General features: G+C 36.1%; 2 protein-coding genes across 5 annotated transcripts in view; one reads left to right on the forward strand and one right to left on the reverse strand.

Moving 5' to 3' along the window:
* CENPP (centromere protein P) overlaps nt 1–25,269 on the reverse strand; it is a 149,956-nt gene that overhangs the window by 86,440 nt on the left and 38,247 nt on the right. The gene's annotated exons all lie outside the window — the stretch shown is intronic.
* On the forward strand, nt 17,775–24,799 carry OMD (osteomodulin). Its single transcript, XM_054837721.1, has 3 exons — nt 17,775–17,913; nt 20,864–21,815; nt 22,713–24,799. Exons 2-3 carry the CDS (start codon nt 20,882–20,884, stop codon nt 23,030–23,032), a joined length of 1,254 nt encoding a protein of 417 aa, XP_054693696.1. The 5' UTR covers nt 17,775–17,913; nt 20,864–20,881; the 3' UTR covers nt 23,033–24,799.

Genomic DNA, 25,269 nt, shown 5'->3' on the forward strand with positions numbered 1-25,269 from the left:
ATGACATGGACTAGTAGCAGAAGAAAATACTACATAGAAATCAAGCAATTCCAAATCTCTCAGCCTGTCTATCACCTCCCTAAGTACACTAAGCACCAAGTCTAACATCTAATGGTTTTCATCTGCTTGGTCTCAATATTCAATATTTTTTTGGCACCACTGTGCTGTTGAGACCCAAAACCACAAGGAAAGGAGAGGGAGAGACTCCAGGGGAGGCTTTTACTGAAGAATAGTTTTTGCAAATAGAAATTCTGTCAAACGCTTTAAGGCAGAATAAAAACAAAACACTAAACAAAACACAAAACCCAAAACATATCTGCAGATCACCAAGCATCGAAGGAGTGCATTTCCTAGCAAATAACATGGGGAAAGCAGTGATAGTACTGAAAACAGTAGTTAATGACCATATATTCATCAGTTCATCTAGTTTATATCATGGACCTATTTAGCCATAGCTACGTCATCATGCATGAAGAGCTATGATCTCTAAACGTAGGCTGATGCTAGAAGACAAGTTTGATGTATATATAGGAAAAAAGGCAATACCTTCAGTAGATGTTTCCACCAGGGAATTAGTTACTACACTCATAGGAAACACAGACCTGTTAACATACAGTTGATACAGGGAATGCATACCAGCTTTTACTGCAACTCTGCATTCTCAGCAAAGACACAGTCTGAGCCTCTCTATATGTTGCACTTTAAATAAATCCAACAGTAACAAATCTGACAAGGCTACAGAGGGAAACAGCCAACTCTTTAAGCCACCTCTACAAGATTTACGTGCAGCATGGAAGAATGTTGGAAAAAACAAGGGCAGAAATGAGGAACTCAGAATGAAACAGCCTAGTTACATAAATAACACACCACACAGACGAGTCATCTACCCTAGAGTAAATCATCATCACACAGAATCTCTACATTCATACCCAAGCAGAAGCACCTACTACTTTCATGGTAATAGCCCAAGTGCACATTCATACCCTCTAGGAAATATCAACCTTCCTTTAATGATAGGCTACCCTATCTTATCCTACCATAAACAGCTCATAACCCCATATCAGAGACACAAGACTTTGTCAATAACAACTAACTGTCCAAGAATAAAGATTTGAAATAAATCCCCATTCTTATCTAGTAACAGCTAAAAAGCTGAAGTCCTTAATGTTCCCCAAGAGGCTCACTGCTTATAAAGTTTACTATCAAAAAGATGGAGGAAAGGCAAATAAAGGATGAGGCAGGAAAATGTGTAGATGACCAGAGGGTAATCAAGAGCCAAAAAAGATTTGAGGGACTTCCAGTGGAAAAGAGTGGTCAAATAGCAACATAACAGCAAAAAGAAGTTCAATCCTAAAGAAGGTTAAAAAAGAAAAACTGAAGGAAAATTTTCAAACTATTACCTGCTTTGTAGAACACTTAAGTTAACAGTTTTCACCTCGAGTAAGGGGGATAAAGGTGGACTTCAATCAATTCTTCAGTTGAAAGCACAACAACGAGCAAGTACAAAGCTAGTAAAAAGAATAGAATTGATAACAGAAAAATCCTTACATTTATATGAATCACTAGTTTAAGTGTATTCTTAAACACTCATGCTATACTAGTTACACCAATTCAGCAATGACAAGATAAATAGAAAAGCTGATTCAAATTTCTGCAGCTTACCTAAAAGAATAAACTCACAGTGTAATGTAATACATTATTCTACACTAATTTAGTGGTAAGGATTAAAAGGAAACATAACAGAAACCAAACAATTCCTTATCTAATTGAAGCTTATGCAAGGGACAAGAGGAACGCTGCATCTGCCAAGACTAAGACATTTGAGAAGATGGACTAAGGTCTGAACATGCGTAGAACAACTTCTGCTTCCTTTTGTTAGCCTACCCCTCTCTATCCCAAAGCAGCCCAATTCAACGAACTCACTGCTCATAAATCTACTCAGCAGCAAGTTGTTCTTGGAAACAGTTACCTATATTCTCAGTAAATCTTAATAACTGCATTTTGCATAAAATTTCCAAACATAACAAATGCCCACAGGTGAGTAGGTTGCTACATGAGAAAATAAAATCCCTCTTACTTTTGTTCCAACTGCCCGTGTTCCTACAACTAACTGCCAGGCACATGTAAGAAAAATGGCCACTGGGCTTTTTGGTCTCCGAAGGCAAGGAGTTATGGCTGAGGCTAGTTAACGATCCTAATACAGACTCCAGAAAGCGTACTCAGTCTTGGACCTCGTCTGAAACTCCTTGGGCCATGGCTTTAGCAGAGTAGTCCTAGTCCCTAGAAAGCACAGTTAGTACTTTCTAAACCTAAGAATTCTTTACAGGTACTCTCATAAGAGTTTCATCAAATTTTAGGTCCACTGTTGAAGTCAATATAATGGGAAAGCTTTGTAAAAACATAGCAGAGTCCTAAGAGGTAGGCGGCTATGTAGTCTTGATCTTATCCTTCCAAGGCCTTAAAAGCTCTGTTGCCTTCTTACTCTTTCCTCTTTGCCATGCGCTCAGACTGAGAAACTCTTTCTACAGTCAGCATCCTTGGATACATGTAACATTCATAGAAGAAACTGCAACACTATTTTGAAGATACTGCCTCTACTCTCACACTTAATAAATAACATCTAAAGGATTTTATCAACTGCTTAACTTTTCATCATCTTCAAGGCAAAGTCAGCTAGCTTTGAAGTTCAAAAAACTTTATCTGTGACAAACTACATTGGCAATTTTGCATAAGGCAGGTAAGTATCAAATAGTTCAACAATCTCCTGTAAGAGTTATTTTTAGAGAAAAGAGTAATTTCCTATATCATGTCCCACAAATTCATAGGATGTCTGTCACCTATGAGAAAAAAATTTGTTCAACAACCCTCCACTATTTTCAGATATCATTCTTCAGCTAGCATTTGTAGGTAATAATAACTAGTAATTTACACACCTTGTATCTTTGGCATACTTTAACATAACCCCAAGTGGATGTCACAATGACATATAGACAGTACAATGTAAAATGCACCTTACACAGTTTCAGCAATGACTTCTGAATATGGACAGCAATTAAGTGAACAGAATAATATCTAACTAACAATAATACACTGGTGTTCAATGGTCTTTCCACAGAACAAGTGAGTTCAGTACCAGCAGACAGGGAGAAAATCTGTGAAGAAATCAAATCCAGCTTTACATTCTCTGCAGATGTTATAGAAAAAGGAAAGTGGAAGAAAGAGAGATTTGATATAAATCCTTCTAAGAGTCTTCTCTTACTGCTTATTCCTGTACAAGTAACTATGTCCATCTAATAAAAATATTAATACATACTCCATCTAAGCTTTCCAAACTTTAATGGGCTTCTCTCTTCTGAAAATCTGTCAGGTCCCTACAAGACAGTTAACAAATTTCACCAGAGGATGGCAGCCTATTGTTACCAATAGAAGAAAGAGTCATTCTAAAGAATAAATAACAGACTGTTACTTCACAAATACCGATTAAGCAGAGCAACCTATTTGAGTACTAAAGTACTATTTGAGTACTTCTAAAGACTGAGTTCTATGTCCTGCTCCACACCATTAACTTCCCAAAGGATGAAATAACCTCATCTGTCGGAGTCTTCTCCCTGCCTCTCCCCAATAACGACCTACTTAATGCAGTACTTCAAAACACAGCAATACAAAGAATAACATAGGAGCTGCACGCCATTAGCAGACAAATAACAACAAATCTAACAAGATATTGAAAATTTAAAGAATACAAAATAGTATCAAATCATGATTTTTACTTGCACCATCAGTGATGGCAAGTGCATACCATGTAAATCAAAACACACTTTCAACGAAACAGGATTTCTTTCACATCCATATTGAAAAGCCACACAAACAAAAACAAAATTCTGAAGTGCCAAACCACTTCAGTTTGAGATATGTTTGTTCTGCAAGACACCTAAAGAAGAACAGTTTTGTAATGATGCCTCCACCATGCAACCCTCAATCTCCCATCACAAAATCCCATTCCACCTGATATGCTTAATGATGTTAGTGCCAATGTGGTATCTTCTTTATTTCCTATATTTCCTTCACAGCAATATATCCATAAGTTAGAAGTATGGGTTCATAACTACCAACTACCCGGCTGTATGAAACTCATAGATCATCTATGTGCTTTCTCTTGCTGCTAAACAAGTTAAAGAACATGAAGTAATGATTTTTCTTCCTTTTTCCAGTATTAAGTGTATTCCTCCTCTGCCCAGCTGCCAATTTACATAAAACCTTTAGGAATTATGCTCAGACATGTCGAGGAAAGGAAAAGGACAAACGGACAGAGAAAGAGCACAGCTATTGGGATATCATTGGATGACCTTAAGAAAAAGAGAGTGGTAAAATCATAAAAGCACAATAAAGCATGGGCTGGATCAGCAGTGAGGTGGATTCAAAACTGGCTGAACAGCAGGGAGCAGAGGGTGGCAATCTTGCAAATTCTAGTTGGAAGCCAGTAACTAGTGGTGTAGCTCAGGGGTCAATATTGGCTCCAATTCTGTTCAACAGCTTCATTAATGATTTGGATAACAGGGCAGATTACCCTCAGCAAGTTCACTGATGACACAAAAGTGGAAGGAGCAACTGATACACCAGAGGGTTGTGCTGCCATCAAGGGACCTCAACAGCCTGGAGAAATGGGCCAACAGGAATTCGTGCAATTCAAAGTTTTGTACCTAGGGAGGAATAACCCCATGCATTGGTAAATGCTGGATGATCTAGAAAGCAGTTTTGTGTGAAAGGACCTGAGGGGCCTGGTAGACAAGTTGAACATGAGCCAGCAACCTGCCCTTGCAGCAAAGGCAGTGAACAGTATCCTGAGCTGCATTGGATGGATAAAGCCAATCTCTTCATTCCCAGTGTTGCTGTGTCAAAGTTACTCCATGAACAAGGAAGCTACAGAAGCCTGGATCCCTACAGATTTGAGCCTTACAACTCTCAGGTTGTTCCAGCTTGTCTCTACCTAACACCAATACCTCAGAATATTCTCCTACAGCTGCCTTCCACAGCTACCAACTGTTCGGCTGCCAAGTTACAGAGCTAAGAGTATGCCAAGGGGTTAGTCAACATCTCTGTTTCGTCTTGCCATCTGGCTGCTTACTCTAAGAAGAATTTATAACTGTCTTTTCCTCAGTTGAAGCACCTATATGGAACTCTTTCCTCTACCCAGCTGCTATTTTTCACAAGTTTATATAAAGTACCTACACATTTTCCTTTATCCTGTGTCAAACTCAGTTATAATCAGCAATGAGAATTGAAAGATACTGGGTGAAATAAGTGACAAAAAGTTTCCTTTCCTTAGGAAATCAAAAGATGTAAGTTTGGCTATTCTAACCATTGTGGAAACTTCCAGAAAGTTTCACATCAGCAAGTATCTCATCAGGAATTCCTGCATGCACAGAGTTTGCATGGCAATGGGTTTTGGGTGGTTTTTTTTCCCCTTTACTTTTTTTTTTGGGGGGGGGGGGGGGGGGCACACTACCATGGTAGCTTCAGTGAGAAGCTGCTAGAAGTTCCCCCTATGTCCAATAGAGCCAATGCCAGCTGGCTCCAAGATGGACCCATCACTGGCTGAGGCTGAGCCCATCAGCAATGGTGGTAGTGTCTCTGGGATAACATATTTACGAAGGGGGAAAAAAAACCCAAAAAAACTGTGCAAATGCAGCTGAAGAGAGGAGTGAGAACATGTGAGAGGAACAACTCTGCAGGCACCAAGGGCAGTGAGGGAAGGGGAGGAGGAGGTGCTCCAGGCACAGGAGCAGAGATTCCCCTGCAGCCCATGGAGAAGACCATGGTGAGGCAGGCTGCCCCCCTGCAGCCTCTAGAGGATGACAGCGAAGCAGATATTCACCTGCAGCCCACAGAGAACCCCATGCCAGAGCAGGTGGATGCCCAAAGGAAGCTATGACCCCGTAGGAAGTCCACACTGAAGCAGGTTTGCTGGCAGGACCTGTGGAGGACCCACACTGGAGCAGTTTGTTCCTGAAGGACTGCACCCCATGGGAGAGACCCACACTGGAGCAATTCATGAAGAACTGCAGCCCGTGGGAAGGACTCACGTTGGAGAAGTTGGTGGAGGACTGTCTCCCATGGGAGGGACCCCACAATGGAGCAGGGGAAGAGTGTGAGGAGTTCTCCCTCTGAGGAGGGAGGAGCAGCAGAGACACCATGTGATGAACTGACCACAACCCCCATTCCCCATCCCCCTGTACCACTGGGCAGGAGGAGGTACAGAAATACAGAGTGAAGTTAAGCCCAGAAAGAACAGAGGGGTGGGAGGAAGGGGTTTTAAGATTTATTTTTTTTATTATTATTTTCTCATTACTCTGATTTGCTTGGTAATAAATTAGTTAATTTTCCCAAGTCAAGTCTGTTTTGCCCATGATGGTAATTGGTGAATAATCGCTCCCCGTCCTTATCTCAACCCATGAGCCTTTCATTATATTTTCTTTCCCCTGTACAGTTGAGGAGGGGGAGTGATAGAGCAGCTTTGGGGAGTACCTGGTATCCAGCCTGGGTCAACCCACCACACTGCACTAGCATTTCCCAAAAGAGAGGCAAATGCCCAAGATGAGACCAGAAGAGTATATAAATTAAGATATGCCAATTTTTAACCATTCATATTGGTTGGACAAAGTGGTAAACTAGTTCACAGCTACCTAAAATACATTATGCTTATCAATCTGATATAACTTAAGTGTTATGAAACTTTTAAATCATTTAACATAATTTCAAAAAGCATTTACCTATGTCTTAAGAAATTATTTCCGCTCTCAAAGACAGCAAGTACCAAAATGTACCGTAATCGTTCAACCATAGTTGGCCATTTACTAATCTTAAGATGTTTCTTTTCAAGTTTAAGTTCAATCTAGAGAGTTACATATTTCAGAGCTTAGGTTTCTAGCTAATTTTTTTTATTTACCACTATTAATGCTGCAAGTAGTTGCATTCACTGCAATCTGCTGAAGCAACTTCAAATATCTCAGAGAAGACTGCTCAGTAAAGTTGAACAAAAACAAGAGGTCTCAACTTTACAAGTTTGAACTACCCCAATTTGTTCTCTCCATTCTTCAAAGTTTCTGGATATTTTCCCATGTTGCCTTGATTTTTAAAAACAAAAAAGTCTACTTCACAAGTGGTTTGTTTTTTTTTTTTAATGACAGATTAGCAAGAAACAAAAAATTAGTAACATAAGCGCTTTTTTCAATTAATTTCAAAGAAAAAAAGAAAATTCATATTACAATATTAGGAACACCACCAAACATCACTGCGCACTATTTTCCAGACTTGAGAACAGATTTCTGGTTAAAATATTGCACTATTTATCTGGAAAAATTAATGTATACCACAACAGACAAAAGAAACATTAATATTTCCATTTTATTTTGTTCAGAATTTAACACCAGAATGACAATAAAACCAATGGTAAACTAAAAATGATGAAATAATGATCTGAAGACTATTATTTTTTCTTCTTCTCTACGTTTAGAATTTAAGATTGTTTCTTGCTTGTTTTTTGGGTTTTTTTTTTTTCCCTCCTTTCTGGGGAGAATAGAGGTTTGAGAACAAAGCTGCTAATAGGAAACATATGGAAAAGCCCTGGAGTAAATGAAAATCTGACTCAAATTCCAAATGCCACGTATCACATACCACTGTCTAAAATTATCTGGTAAGATAAATGTAAGATTTACCCTGCATACTCAATGAATCACCTGAGACTGGAAGAGAGTGTTAACTATAAAATAAACAGAAAGGCTTTCATGATATTTCCAAAACTAATCAATATTTTGAAACAAGTTGAGATGTTTCTCAAAGCCTGTTAGCCAATAACAAATTAGCTCAACATAACGTGCTGCCAACAGACAGACTTGTTGCAGTTTTTCATATAAAATATGAACAGTTCTACTCAACTGAACAATGCAGTTCTGGATTTAACCATTATGCTGCTATGATTGCAGTGGGAATACAATACAGCCAGGTTTTCCTATGCATGAACACTTTCCCTGTCTCAAATTCTTGTCCAGGAGAAATTCGAAGACTATGAGATTTCTGGAACAGCGGCACTGTGGATGCAGTTTTGACGAGAATCCCACACGTTTCCACACACAGCTAAGTCTTGCCACAAACTCCCTGTGCATAAGCAGTAAATTTAACAAGCCTGGATGCATTAGACTAGCTGCATATATATAGACCATCTAGGCATCTCGTGCAGCATGTTTCATACACCAGTATCATTATGTGTGTACTACCCATCACCTATACAAAGGTTTCCATCAGTAAAGGGGAGCAATATTGAAATTAATATGCTCTCTTCATAATTACGGTTGCAGTAACTGTTAAGGAGTTACATTCTCTGTTAAGCATGGAAAAAATCTCTAGCTGACTGGTTGCCAAAGGATGTAAAATTTCCTGAGGGACGGAGAGGGAGCAAGTCGCAGACATGAGCATGCACTTGCCTCTTAATTATTCAGCCTGTGTTACTTCCAAGTACTTTTTAGATAGAAAGACCAATGAAAATATTTTCCTTCCAGAAATACTCTTCACAGAATACCTTAACTCCTTTGTTTCTCATTTGTGGAAAAGAAAATTGGCCTGCCATTTTGAAATATATTATTTTACCAAAATTTATATCCTATTTAGGCCACCAAGAACATCCAGATACCATACTATTCCTGTTCTGTCAGCTCTGTCGTCTTCTACCTTCTTTCTATTCTACAGGATGAAACAAGGAACAGACTGAATAAGTGACTCATGGGTCAGTAATAGTGCCTAATTTTTTTATCATGAAGAAAGTGAAGCAGCCACTTATGTATTAACCTGATGGGCAGATGCTCAGAATCAGATAGTGATATAATAAGCTACTATTCTTCAAGAATAATAAAAGCAACTGTCTACTCATTTTTCCAGCAACAAATAAGTACTAATTGCTCAAGAAAAAGATAGTGCTTAATAGCTAGAAATTAATAATTTCACAAAAGCTTACTTTGCTTTTTGGAATGCATACTTTTTCATTTATCTTTTAAGCTAATACATATAATTTCCATGTAGATGTTACCTTCCTGTAAATTGTTATTTCCAATATTTTCTATTTCCTCAAATCCTGGATTTCATAGGGCAAGGAAGCACTTTTATTTATCTCCATTTATAGAATGACTAACAAAGAAAAAGAAAGTCAAATAACTTTCAGAAATACAGAAATAGTGTCAGTACAACAGTATAAAACTTTGCCCCCATATTCACTAACTGCACAATACTGTCCTATAACAACAACCAGTAGAATCTTAATGTAATATGATAAATTTTGAGATGAAAGAATCAGAGTACTTTTCAAAGCTATGTTCCATGTAAACATCTACCTATATTGGGTAGTAAAGTTAATGGGTTTATGTTCTACCTGATAAACTACGCTCCTACACAGTGGCCTGTAAATTTGGCACATTTGATGTGAAGATGAAGTCTGTTGTGATGCTATGTAGAAGGAAACATATTTCAAACCTTCAAGTACCACTATCATAGCCAGACCCCATAAAGTACTTCCTTAAGCAACATGACAAGAGATTCCTCATTTGTTATGTCAGGATCACAGTTAACAATTAACATTTACCTGTACAATATAGCAATAAACTTTTCAGAACACAAACTAGAGTAAGCTAGTATAAGGTCAGTAGGCCACTATCTCTCCTTGAGACCACAATCAAGGTGAAATCTGTAGAAAATTATGCGTTGATAGTATAATACTCCCTTGGTATTTTGGCTCTTACTGAAAAAAAATTTTGAAGAAAAGGTCTTCCTGGAACAATTAATATTGCTGTTCAAAGCTAAATAAAGTGCATTTAGATTGAATTTCTAAAAGTCAAACCCACAATCTTTTATTTCAGAAAAGGAGAAACTAAGTCTGATCTAAAACCTGTCTTCTACATTCTTACTGCTTCCATCTAATATATGGAAGAAAAGTAGTTACTCTTTATAAAAACCTTGTGTCATTTATTTATAATAAAGCTATAAACACAGTGAACATTAAAAAAATAAAAGGTTTCTTACCATACTAACTAAAAATCTTTGAGATGTTTTCCTTGAGCGCATTCCGTTGGAGCATACATAGGTGAGGCAATATTTCATTACCTCTGTCTCAGGAATGCTTTGCCTTGGCAGTACCTGTGTATCATAGATGCATACTGCTGCTTCTTGTGTTTTGCGCTTAGAACACAAAGGGTAACACATGCTTCCCACTTTAACAGTTCCCTCCCAAAAATCAGAATGCACAGGAACCTGAGAAGAGGAGAAAATGCAAGCCTGGAAAACACATCTGTTAGATGTACAATTCCTTCATGCAGTAACTGTTCCTTTAAGAGTACCTTTCCACTCAAACTTTCCATTGTGGGTGAACCTACTATCTAGTTCCCCCATTAGCTGTTCTAAACAATTACACCAATCATCTCTCTGTGACTTTCTTAATGTACAGACTGATTTAGAAGTTTCAGCGATAATCCCAGTGTTTGGCAGAGACGTGAAGGGAGTTTTAGACAGCTGTCTTGCACTTATATAGAATATTAACATTTTTAAAGGCAGCTACTACTATTGGCTCAATTGTGATTGAGTCCAACCTAATCACTCAAAGCACTGGTTTCATGCCATCCCCTAAGACCCAGTTAGATTTTATTTATTTGTTTAAAAGAAAGCATTATGGATGTTTATATTTTGGCTACAAATAGTTGCAGGCATTACCTCCAGTCTCAAAAAGTGACAGGACAAGGCAAGGGTCAGGTGTCAGAAGCATGACATAAGGCAACAAGGACACTTGCTTGATTACCATGGAAGATCTGTAACTAATGCCTAGATCAACTCATCCTCCCTAATGAAATGGCCGCTAATTTGAATGCTGTTTTAAGTGAAAACTGTGTTCAAGTCCTCACCAGAAGCAGCCATAAGGCGTTTCAATAATCTCAGAACGGCTAATGATAGAAGAAACAGAAGATTTCCTGCCACAGAGTGATTGGATAAAATAACTACGAGAGCCTGTCTCAGCTCTGCCAAGAAGCAGATGTGACTCACAAATTATTCAAACAGTAGAGAAACACTTCTATTTGATTATTTGCCATAAATCGAATGACATTTATTTTATGTGTCAAGCACAATATAGGTGCATGGACAAGTATCTCTTCCAAAACAGTGTTAATATTATTTAAAGAAAATCCAAACAAAACAGAGATAAAAGTGGAGAGTGATTGAAGGAAATAAAGGGCACAGAGATCATATCTTTCCTTATAAGAGAATATGCCAGGGTACAGATTAATGACATGTAATACTACTCCATGTTTCTATAGCAGTTTCCAAGTCACAGATTCAGACTGCAGAAAAAACGTACTGCAGGCCATAAGTGTAATGCTGGCTGTGATGCCAGCATTACAAGGTCTTGTGCTAAAACGAGAGGATTTATTCTTTAGAAGAAAGAGGGATAATAAAAATTAAGAACCAGTTTAAGGATGATCTCTAGTTTCCAGACTATTGGAGAGAGCTGAAACGCTGCCTGGCAAAATCCTCTGCACTACAAGGCAGGACAGTTGTAAACATCTATTGCTCTGGAAACGTTCAAATACATCTACCACGAAAAGAAACACATTCTATAGTCATTGTAAAAACAAGTAAGGACCTTCATTCTCAAACACACTCAAAAGAGTAAATGGGAAGCGCTTTCCATCACGTACAAGGGGAAAATTTCTCCTAATGTAAAACATTTTCCTATGCATGATCATTCAGGAATTCTTTGGCAGATAACTTAGACAACTACTCCTTTATCCTTGCCTGAAAGTGCCTAAAGAAAAAAAAATAAAAAGCTTATTTTTTTTGGCTATAAACATATTATTTGCAGACTGGATACAAACATGGGAACAACCTGAAGTCGCAGGCACATTTTCTAGTTCTTTTAACGAAAATGCATGAAGTCCATAGCTACGAATGAATTAAATAAGCTAATAAGGTATTAAAATAAGTTATTAAGATAGGGTAGAATTCACATTATCTCTTTTAGGTATCTGCCAGCTTAGGGCATCGAAGTTAGCAGTTGTGGCTGAAATAAATGCATAAAAGAGCCTGCTTTGGAATAGCTTCAGGGAATGAAATTATACTGGGTGCTAAGAATGCTCTTCCAGTGAGCAGCAAGTTTCTAGTCAGCTTCACATATTAAGATGACAGTCCTCCCAATCTGCTGATTTTTTTTTTTTTTTTTAAAGACATGAGGGTCATGCCTAAACTACTACAGAACTGAAAAATACACTAATTTTTTTTTCAAATGGTAAGTATAAAAGTGTAAAATGACACTCCTATCTCAACTAAATAACACTGAATAAACTATTACAGAAGCCATAACAAGTACAAAGGGTTCTACTCTATTTGGCCTTACCAACTTGGACCAGTACTGCTCAGGGATCTCTGTGCTCTACATTCAGCTATATTACCTTTCTCACTTTCCTCCATTACAAAACACTGTATGTTAAGTTTTATTTACAATTTTAATTACTTTTGTTTATTCGTGAGTGCAAGACACCCGTCATACTATGATTATCTATATAATTTTATATAGGTAACAAATCAGGCAAAATAAAGGCTATGTTAAAGTTTGAGGTCCAATTGCTAATGTTGCTTCAAGAAAATTACAAAACCAGGCAGACACTCCCATTTTATACTGGTGTAATTATAGATATATAATCTCCAATTAAGCAAGCAATATCACAAAACTCCACATGGGAGGAAAATACAGCCCAAAGTCATTTGTCTTGGAACAACAAAAGCAAGCTGTATAAAAATCCAAAGTATAAGGCAAAACAGATTTGTTAAACCATTCAATTACTAAAAATATAAGTGTCAGCTGACAACAGTTACTCTCCTCAGAAATTATTTATGATTTCATACAATAGTCCAGGGTATTTTAGAGTAATCAGACACTATTTGGTACAGATATTACTGCTTACATGAATTTTAAACTCATTGTATTATGCCAGTATCAATTGTTTACGATTACTTGTTACTGTGGTAGTAGAAACGTTACACAAATAGGACTATTTAAATGCCCCTGCTGTAGAAAGTAAAATCCATATATCAAAAAAAGTAACCCCCCCAATATAGTATCAAAATCTTCTAAGGTTTCTAAGACAGCAATACATTCAGAAAATGTTACAACACTCCTATTAGTCTTTCAAAGGCAATTATCCATTACCGTAAATGGATAGCAAAAAACCTCACACCCACCCTTCCATTCAAAAAGCTTCCGTATTACACATTTGAACGTGCCAGGTGGCTTGATACTTAGCTTTTTCTTATCAAGCAAAACAAATTGCAATACAAATTTTTCACTGCACATGTTCAACCAATCACCTAATGAGAACAGGGCTTCCTAATATCTTGCTTCTAGATAGAGAGATGCTTCTAACGAATTCAGTGCTAAAAAGTCAGTGTATTACTGTTTATTAGTAAAAGTTACTCCACAACTGTCGGTGGGATTATATTCATTCCCACATCATAATATCAATAAGCTCTTGCTCTCAGTCATTCAATCTATACTAGGACTGGTCTTTGAGATTCAAATGTAAACCACACGCGGTAACTAGTAATATGCTTCAAAGACGTGGGGAATTTGAAAAACAAAACACAAAATTATACAGTTTAAAAATACAAAATAAGAAAAAAACAGAAACAGTAGAACATAAGAAAAAAATCAACAATTTCAATAAAGGAATGCTTAGGAAGAAGGGAGAACAAAAAGAGAGGGGATGTTGTTCAACCCTGAATCAGCAAATCCAGTAAGTGGAGCAAGTGGAGAAGATAAAAAGAAAAAAATCCTCCATGTCCCACAGCATGGATGAGAGGAAAAGGCATGTTTATATTTCAGAATGATAATAAGTACCCAATAAACCCATCACAGGGCTTCAGAAACCTACTAACTTACATTGTTTTCTGGTAAAATTATAGGACAATTTTTGGTTTTTTCCTCATCCTGTTACGACTGTATGGTCACCTGAGAAGTACGTTCTTGAAATGCAGCCATAAAACCTACCAAAAAAAAAAATCTTTAATTTCCTCTTTAAATTCATGGTTGTAGCATGCATACTCAAGTTACAACAGACTGATAAAAATCCACCAGCAACCACAACCTGCCTTTGATTAGAAGAGTCAACGAAAGTAAGTTAATTCAGAGTACCATTTGATCAATACGTGCAAAATCTACAGTCTAGCAAATCTTAGGAATTAGTTTTCAAATATACTTTTTGTCAACTCAACCGTTTTCAGTTGCTCTACATGTTCTTTCTAGTAGCTCCTAGCAAAACAAAGCAACACATATAAAACAGGCTGCATAAGATGAGGTTGCCAGAGTTTTGATCTTGTAATACCACCTACTGAATGGGAAATAAGTAGAGACCACACAACAAGGTTCAGGTCAGAGGCAACGGTGAGCCCCACACATGGCACAGCTCTGTCTTCCTTTCCTTTTTTAAACAGATTGGTTCTTGTCTCAGCTCTGCAGGATTGTTGATATGATTTGATGGCCTCTTTTACATGACCTTTAAAAAAAAAGAATATTCGCACAGGGACATGCTCCTAAAATGCCTTTCCACTGAAGAGCAGAATAACACAAAGACTGTAAGAGCTATAATTAACTGAGTGCTCTGGCTGGAGGCTCTGCAAGATCAAGTAATTCAGTATCTTGATTTGCTGAGAGCTCTACACTTCAGTAACCAAATTTTCAGATTAGTTCTGGCACAGGATAAATAAATTCAGCAGCCTTGATAATCAGTTACTTTTGTTAACGGCAAGCACAAATAAGAAGTGCCTTAACAGATCACATACAAGAGTCATACAGGCTGCAGGTGATCTGCTGACAGTGTTTGTGGACTGCCAGTTAAGACCTAGAAATTAGGATGCAAAGAGTTTTATATCTGCATTTTTTGTGCCTACAATCTGACTTTGAAGTGCAGCCCAGTCTAGCTGATACATGCCTAAGCCTGTTTCTTACTTCTGAAACCTGCTTTATGGGGAACCAATTACAACATTCAAACTTCCTAATATTTGATCACATGTTCTCTTTTCTACTGTGCACTTAAGAGAAACAAACTAACATCACCAATTCTTACATAAAACACAGAATCCCTTCAAAGTTGTCAACTGAGGATTTTAAAATTTTGAGCTTTAGGCTTTTATTCAGACGCCTGATAGCAGGGCCAGACCTTAGCTGAAGAACTTTCTAACAAGATCATACTTCCAAGACAGTTCTAACTTACATAGCTTAGCTAAAAAAAGAAACCCAAAGAAACCCAAGAATCTTTTACAGTAAAATGGTAGATACAGGGAAAAGGCCACGTAGTATAATTTATTCCTTCTGATATCAGGGCCAATCCCATTCACTTCAGTGCCACTGGTTATCTTCTCTACTTACTCTATGAATGTTTTGGCTAAAATTTGGAAATTCCAAGTTCTGAGTTTACCCAACTAGCTAAACAAACCTAAAAATCACAAGAAATTAGAACAGTCTGCTTTCTTAAGCCTGCAGTTCAGAACCAAAGTTGAAAAAAGCTAACAAGTCTCATAAGTTGAATGCAATTAATGAAGATGGTAAAATTTCAAAAAATTTTAATTTACAAAAAGGATCCAAGTTTGACTTAAGAATCAGCTTCAAGCCAATCCTGACTTTTAGCTTGACTGACATTTTGCTTTGCATCACAACTAAATAAAATGATGAAAAACAACCCTTACGAATTTAACAGTAAAAATAAGTCCTTATGAAACACTTTTTTATAACTGAAAACCATTTCAACACATTGAAAACTTAATAGATTTGTCACAGCCTTTGAAACAAGAAGCCTTACATGAATGATGTTAAATTTAATCCTCTCATTATCCTCCTTGTACGGACATTCCTACCACACCTCAAACCAAAACTAAGAGAAGATCAAACCACACAACTTGACCAAGATCACAAAGTAGAGACTTGTTTATATCCAAGATAGCTCATGCAACAAAACAGGAACTGAGGCTGAATATATCCCATAGCTAGATCTGCATCATCTTCTGCAGCTAAATATGCTTTAAATCAAGAGGTTTGCTACAATTTTTCAAAAGGATAGACTCTTTTGCTCTGCCACCATTGATTTTTAAATGCATCATGAGATTTTAAGTCTCCTGACAGCTTAAGAGGATTTGGGATACAAACTGTAGTTGAAAACGATAGAAAAATACCAGGTATGAAATTTAAAATCTAATTTGGTCCAATTTTTATCTTTAGAGAAAATAGTTTTAAGTTTTGCATATGTTTATTTTAGAACTGTTAATATAATGGAGCTTCCAAAAATTTGCACCATATTCTTTGTCTTGTGCTTAAAAAACCCAAACTTTGTAGCAGCAAATAACATTTTACTAACTGGCATAACAAACTTGGTGGGTTTTTTTTTTTGTTCATGATTATGAATGTATTCTAATTATTTTAAGAACCAATTACTTTTGTTGTTTAGTATTAGTTGGGTTTAGTGGTACAATGCAGTTATTCAATCATTTACAGTACTGTTAATAAAGGATTATGCAGTTTTAATTTTACTCTTTCAACCTCTCCCTTGTATTCTATATTCTCTACATAAATACATGACTGTTTTAATTTAATTCCAGTATCGCCAACTCCTACACTGTTATTTTTGCTCATGACTTCTGGTGCTTTTATTTATGTCCCAAATGTTAGGATCACGTGTGATTTATCTTCTCAAACAATGTTCTTGTCCTCAATGTTAGAGAAAAAACGTGAAAAGGTCAAGCAAATCATCAGCTTCAGGAAGCTCAAAGACAAAAAAAAAGAAGTAAAACTTACTATTGCATTATTTTCTCAAATATGATACCTCAAAGGCACCTATGGTTTTTTTAAGAATCAGATTCTTCCTTGTGAATAGATTTTGAAATGATGCAATTCTTTTACTAAACCAAAAGCATAATCAAATGCTTTTGATAAATCATACAATGAATCCAGAATGTCTCAATTCAACAAAAAAATTGTCCATTTTCTCCATTTTTTGCATATAACACAGTTATCTAAGTACCACATAGCAGCAAAAGCAGATAATCATGCCTTTTATTTCTCCCTCATAAAAGCTATGAAGAATAATTTTCCTCAGTAACATGGTTTATATCTCGTGTCATACTTGTCTTTTTCATAGGAAAATTTATGCTCTTTCTATACAACTTAGCAAAAACACGTTGGAAACTTACTGTGAATCCCAAATTACAACTTTAAAACAACCCTGAGAAGTACATCATCACACCAACAGCACTAACTACTTTGCAGGAAGGAAACAAGAAATATGGGATTGTGGAGGGGAAAAAAGTATAAAATGGAAGATGGCCGTAAGAGCTTTTCTATAGGACATGTTTTCCCTCAATCTTGATAAGGTTAATTTTTTACTGTTTCTTAACTTCATCCTCCAGAGGACAAATCCTTTGCATAACTGAATCATTGTAGTTGAAACCGTACTATGAACTAATGACCTCTGTAATACTTCTTGAAGTCTTACTCTCTCAATTTATTTTTTTTTAATGGGAACTGGTGACAGTGAAAGAATCTTGCAAATAATTTTGAAGTGATTTTAACGAAACGAGGAATTGCTTCAGACTTATGACACAGCATCTACAGTAACTGATGATGTGGCACAACTTTTTTTTTTTTTTTTTTAACTGGCAAATCAGAAAAGGGGCTAAGGCTATTATTTTGCTTTGCCTTCCCACAAGGCTCCTCACCACAAAATATGGCTTAGAGAGATCTTTTGTTCCCTCCAGCTGTGTTAGGCTATTTCTCAGATGATTTCACCAGCACAATAACTTGCTGCCCTCTACAACTTGAGCTTCACAGACTTCCAAAGAGTAAGTTTTCTTGGTAATCAGGAATAAAAAGAAGTGATTGTGTTATTTTTGCAGTTAAGAGTGATTCATGCATGTTATATAATTTTCAGCTTTCAGCTAGTAAACAGCTTACAAATACAGCTACTAAGCTTTAAGTTTATTAGAGATGGTAGAGAATCATGCTTGTAAGATTTTCTATTTTCTTGCAACCTTCTAAGTATGCAGTTTATCATATCGTGTGCATCTGACTTGCATCTCCCATTATCAAGTTTCACCTGACATGATTTTTTAAACCTAAAAGTTCTTAGAAATGTTTCATGAAGAAGTGTTAGTATTTCAGTGCTTTGAGACATGACCTGCAAGCCTGGAAGGACAGTTACTATTCTATCAAAAATGCACTCAACTACAGCCAAGATATAAAAAAAAAAAAAATCCCCCCAAATATCATGTCCTCTCTCTCCCGAAGACCAGCGAGAGACTTTGCTATCTATTACTTATCATTCCATCTGAAGTGATTATAGTTCTCTTTACATCATCTACCTGGCAAGTGAATCAATTGCATGAAGGCCAAAGGAAGCTTTTTCCTCAAACTGAGCAGGACTTTCCTGAGTTGTTCTTCCTGGTTTCTAAGGACTATTGCGGCCCTGAGAACTGAAATCATTAATTGGAAATTTTGTGACACCTAGTATAAGTACTGAGAATAAAAGTAGAAGGTGAAGCTAAGGTTCTGGACTGAAACTGAGAGGGAGTAACAGTAATGCAAAGGAAATCAAGAACATGAAATAGGAACAAGGGACAGATTGTGTAAGGATCTGTTCATGAAAAACAGAATCAAGTCACAGGATTTAGAAACAGATTTTTAACAGGTAGACACCACCAGGTCTGACTAGAAGCTAGAAATATGGAAATAAGGTATTCTCCCAATATATACTGCCCGAAATCTGAAAACCAAGAAATTCCTCCTGAAGCACCGTATTGCTGCTCAACTCAGCAAGTGTCTGCAAAGTTTATCGGCATAGTGCATTTACACAATGCTTGCAGTCCAAGGCTGTTCTCTGTGTAGACATATTTCTGCCATTTACTTAGATTAGCTCAGACATCTGATGATGCTGTAGGGATATGGAGACCCTGGCTTTGCTGAGGACCTGCCTATCGTGGGGTTCCAAACAACTGACTCCATCCAAACCTGTTTTTAAGATTTTAAGCAGTAATGAAACTTGATTCAAGGAGCATTCAAATGCAAATGATACAAAAAGTTAGAAATGCAAGCTACACAATACCACAAATGATTTCACCCAGCCATTGTCACATACAGGCTTTGTGCAACACAGGAAAATTATGAGGATGTATTAAATCCCATGATTGCTACTAATTTTTTTTTCCTTAGGATTACCTCTCATTAAATTTGTAGAATACATCATGCATTAGGAATTAATCATCACCATGAAGCACAGAAAATTAGCATTTGTAAGTCTCATATCCTTTGTTAACAACTAATTGTTTGGTAAAAAAAAAATATTAAGAGCATCAAGAAAACAAAGAAGAGAGTCCCCTGATTAAGAAACATAAATGTCATTATAAAAAACCCTGAGAATATCTGCTTTCCTCTGCCTCAGGGTTCCCATGCTATACTGACCAAAGTCTCTTCAAATTTTCCACGATTTATGTGCTTGGACCTGCAATGTTACATTTTGACTCATCTGTTTAAGTTGAAAGCTTGTTATGATTCACAACTCCAATTCTACCAAATAACAGGGTTCCTCTGACTGCATAAAGTGCTCTCAAATGTTTGTCTGGCTTTGAGCATCAGAAATTTGAAGATCTTAAATGATGTGTGGTGCGCAATGGTTGAATTGTACTTGATTTAATTAAATGACAGGAACAGAAAAATTAAATGTTTATCATCATTAATGCATTGTACTAAGTCATGTTTTGAAGAAAAAATAGAAAAAATAGAACATACAATCACCAAAGCCATGTAAATTTCTATTTTACATAAAATACAGTATTTTGAAGTAATCTATTGCACTGCTCTATTTATAGAAACAATCCTGCAATTACCTCACTTCAGTTGAGTATATATATTTTTGTTTAAAATAACTTTGTTGAAAAAAAAAAAAAGAACAACAGACACAAGCCATGGCTTGGATGCTTAGTAAGACTAGCAAATTTTTTCACAAGGAGTGTAGTACAACACTAACTTGGGTTATTTCGAGAGATGCTGGAATTCCACACTTGAAGATTTTTAGGGCTCACCCAGTCAAAGTCAAGGCTGATCTCATCTACTGTTGGGAGATAGAAACACTTGGAGACCCACACTGGACTACATGATCACCAAAAGTCCCTTCCAAACAATATTCATTCTATTGACCACGTACCGTTCGTTCAGTGCAAGTTCAAAGTGAGAATAATCAATAAATTTGCAGAAAAACTTTTCACTTTGACAGAGCTTAATAAGGCTACCTGTGCTTCCAAATGTCTGAGAAAGAAACGTTGCCCAGGAATTCCATCTGAACCCATTCAAAACTGACTTGTAAGGCTGATGCTTAACCCATTACACTGGAAAGAATGCAACACCGCAAATGTCCAATACAAATCCCAGACTATATCACTTTTATATATAAAGTCCTTTTGCAATTTCTCTGTAATAAAGTGAGAAAGGAATGAAGACTGGGACTTTTTTTATACTCCCAACTTCAGTAACAGGCACAGCACAGGTAGAATGCTGTTCCTTGTCTGAACTCAAACAAGAAAACTTACATTTACTTCAAGGATAGTGTATTCATTTATGGTTGTTTTCTTAGAAGATACAGATTAAAACTTGGTTTTGCTAATAATGTCACTGACAATGTTGCCAAAAAATGCGTTATTCTACTTACTTTATTTTACATTGCTGCTTCTTAAAACTGAAACTTCTATGTGATTTACTTTATGACTACCTGATAAACTTCTTTTTCCTTCTCATCAACAGGATACAACAAATTTAAATATGGGGATTCTAAGCCAGCTATCAATCATTCACCTCCTCTGGGCTGCTATGGTCTTTTGTCAATACGAAGACTATGATTTTGAGGATGAATATGATGAGGACCCAAATCATCAACATCCATATTATTTTAATCCAAATACCCAAGCTGAAGTTCCTCGCTTTCCTTTTCCACTTCAGTGTGCCGGAGAATGCTTTTGTCCACCAGCTTTTCCATTATCAATGTACTGTGATCATCGTAAGCTTAAGACAATACCAAATATCCCTAGTCACGTCCAACAACTTTATCTGCAAAACAATGATATTGAAGCTGTGCCTGCAGGACCATTCACTAATGTTACCTTCTTAAGAGAAATTAACCTCAGCCATAACAAAATTAAATTTCATATGATTGACCATGGTGTTTTTGCCAAACTTTCAAGCTTAGTGCAACTTCATTTACAACATAATGAATTAGAAGAATTTCCATTCCCACTCCCCAGCTCTCTAGAGAGACTCCTCCTTGGTTTCAATAAGATTTCTCGGTTATCTGGAAATGCATTGGAAGGATTACCCAACATAACCATGCTTGACCTTTGCAATAATTTTCTTGACGACTCAGTACTCAAAGGAAAACCGTTTACAAACATGAAAAATTTAATGCAGCTCAACTTATGCAACAACAAATTACAGACTATGCCTCCTGATCTACCATCATCACTTATGTATCTCTCTCTCGAAAATAACTCCATTTCTTATATTCCAGAAAACTATTTCAACAGACTTCCAAAAATCATTGCTCTAAGAATGTCCCACAATAACCTGCAGAACATTCCACATAACACCTTTAACCTACCTAACCTTCTAGAACTTAATCTTGGACACAACAAATTAAAACAAGTATTCTATATTCCAAGAAGTTTGCAGCATTTGTATATTGAAGACAATGACATCGAAAGTAAGTTGATGGTTGTAAATCTTTAAGAGCAAAAAGTTTAGTGGATTTTGGCATTGGCTGTGGGAGGGGGTGAGTTCGGCATATTTTCCATCCAGAATTAAGAACTCTGAGCCTACATCAAAAACTATCAGAAACATCTATTTTTGTGTCCCTTCGAGGACCTGCCACCTTACAACTTCTCAGTTAGGTCATGTATAAACCAAGCATGGAATCCAGCAGTCAACCAAATTTGCATGTTGTTCAAGAGGTATTCTGATGTCCTTCTTTGCAGAGAGGTGAACTTGAGCTATTAGTGTTCTGAACTACCGGGTTCGTGTGGCACTGACCCAGAGTTCACGCACACTGCACTTCTCAGGAGCAAATGCAGCTACATAGGTTTTGATCAGCTTACAGTGCAGGAAGAATATCATCCCATCTTCTTCAAGATGCAGTGTAAACACATCCTCAGTTAGCTGAGGCCAAACAGCAGTGAAATTAGAAAGGATTTTAGGTTTGCATCTTACCCCTAATTTGCAATTTTTTGTAAAAGTTTACACCAGTTTTTCATATAACAAGCTAAAACATTTTTGAAACTTGCTTCTCATTAGGCAATTGATAAAAAAGTATACAGAGAAAAGGTATTATTAAAATATTCCATGCACATAAAATAGTAATCATAAATTGTAGTGGTAGTTATATTTTTTTTTAGTTACCCCACAACCTTATACTTTGCAAAATCCAAAATTATTATCACTGTAATTTAAAAAGCAATTTAAAACAAAGGGAAGTTTTATATCAGTATTGTGCACCACAAAAATATTTTCTGTTTTAAATTTCAAAACTTAAGTTTCACTTTTGCAATAGGTCTTAAATATAACTATTTTCTGTATTTAATTAATATTTTTCTCTCTCTTGCAGTCATAAATGTTACTTTGATGTGTCCATCTATTGATCCAATGAACACCAACCAGTTAACCTATATACGAGTGGACCGAAATAAGCTTACGATTCCAATAAGCACATATGCATTCTTTTGCTTCCCTCACATTCGAACCATTTATTACGGCGAACAAAACGGTAATGTCAACAAGTCAACTCAGCTAAGAACACCAGTGTTTCGACGATTTTTAACACCGGAAGAATATGACGAAGCAGAAGACAATCATGAAACACATGATCGTGAAACTGAAGAAGACCATGAAGCAGAAGAGAACTATTTTCATCCTTACTTTCAGTGAAGTAACCATTGTTAATGAGTATATATGGAAACTTTTCCTTAGTTGTGGGGTATTCATATCCATTTTAGAACCATTGGATAGGTTGGGATATTTAAGATACATTTATAAAGTGTAGACAGGATTATAGTGTAGGTAAATGTCCTATTATTGACGTAGTAAAAAACATAATACTAGGAGCAAAGAGCACTCACCGTAGCATTAAATAGCAGTCTGACAGATAATCTGGGTTGATAACGGACTCATCCTTGGGTGGGCAGCCTAAGCTGAAGAAAATTGACCTGAAAAAGCTTCTAATATTCTAAAGTGATCCAACTTGCAAAATGACTAAAATACAATCAGTGTCATGCTCAATAGGAACAAGTGGATAAGGGCAAAAATCTATCCAACTACAGATCCTACTACTGACAGCAGTAGAAAATAGACACACTAGAGAAAAGAACAGGAGGGTAAGATCACAAAAATACTTCCACAAGATTCCTCCACATCTTCTAGAAATACAGATGTTTCTTCTTCCAATTTCTAATTGGACAAGAAACTTAGAAACTTTGAGTTTCTAATCTTCTTCATATTATGTTTGCAGCGTCCTGCTAATGTGTATATACTACTTGCTTTTCAGCTTGTACCTCAACTTTCACAACTCTTTCAAGGGAGATTTTAGCTGATTAGTAATATACGCAATAAACAATCTTTCATCAAAGGTCTTAGGATCTAGGGAAAAGGACGTGCATTAATACAACTGAACCATTAGTATTTATATTTTACCTATGTTTAGCCCACAGTATTTTAGAAGGCACCTAAAATGTAATGCAATCTTTTTATTAGAATTGTTCAAGTAGAGCAGGTACAAGTAGTAGCATACCAGGATTTCTAAATTATTAATTTAGACCATCTTTCTGCATAGCTAATACCAATTAGCTATATTCTGCTTCAAAGTAGAGCAAGCATTGCTTTAAGAAATCTAAAGAAAAATACTTTATACTACTTGAGCTATGCAAATTTTTTTATTACGTCTTATACCTAGAAACAGACCCAAATAACTACAGAGTAAGATATAGGGCACTTTACTGCTTTTGTTTTATTTAAATTCTTTACTTTTCAGCACTTTTTTCCTGATAAATCTTTGTTAGCTGTGAGGAAGAATCACCATTTTCAACAAGAAAAACAAATGACTGCAAGAAGTAGAACTATACATCACACTATCAATTTTACATTATATTTTAAGTGTAGGAAAACTAAAAAGGCTATATAAAATTATGCAAACAAATTTGTATTAGAATTTCTAAAAAGTTTCAGACATGTTTGTTTCTCGTACCATTTCAGTTATTTTTTGAAGCCCATCTTGGTGTATTTTGGGTTCTGAGGCAACAATTAAAGTTTTAACAAAATGAAAATACTTAATGACACTTTTTTAATGGAAAGAAATTCCTCATAAGCCCATTAATATAATCTTTAAGAACATACACAGTCTTTAAGAACAATTGGTCGTGAAATTTGTGGATACAAAATTTATTTTATCATTATTAATCTCTGCATCTTAGTTCAACTAACAACAAATCCATTCTTTCTCTCCTTCTCCTTTTTCTTATCTACATTCTAAACAGATAGAATATTTTTATGGCAAAATACTTTATGGTCATCCCACAAATTTACAGCACTGCAGAATTTATCTTCCTCTTTTTAAAAAAAAAAATGTTTACTAACATTTATCAACTTCAAGTACCTCTGGCTTCATGAAGGAGGAGTATATGTTTGTATTCATTATTTAAATACTCCTACCAAAAACTTATATATCTTATATACAGATAAATTTAAATATAAATATCTATATCTTTATAGCTTTATTAATATAAATATCTAGCGTATTAACCTCTAGGTACCTTTATACTTAAAATCTGAAATAGATGGAAAGTTATAAGTAAATAGTGCACAAAATGCAAATCTAAATTAATATAGGCTTTTCTGAAAGGCTTGCTTAGCTTTAAAAAAGAACACTATTCAAATATAGTATGAGTTATCTCTTTTATCAAACTTTCTGCTTTTTAAATACATTTATGAAACAAAGGTTAGCTTTAAAATAGAATTAAAGACATTGACTTTGTAGCAACTAGCTATATACATTTCTTAAAGTTTAAATATAAGTCTGACAATTATAGAAAACTTTATAGCTGTCTTATTACTTTACGCTCATTCAGATGGGACATGAGAATCGTGAGTTATGGTGGTTCTGCTTGTAATAC

Source organism: Grus americana, chromosome 11, assembly GCF_028858705.1.
Source record: "Grus americana isolate bGruAme1 chromosome 11, bGruAme1.mat, whole genome shotgun sequence".
In the NCBI taxonomy this organism is placed as follows: Eukaryota; Metazoa; Chordata; class Aves; order Gruiformes; family Gruidae; genus Grus; species Grus americana.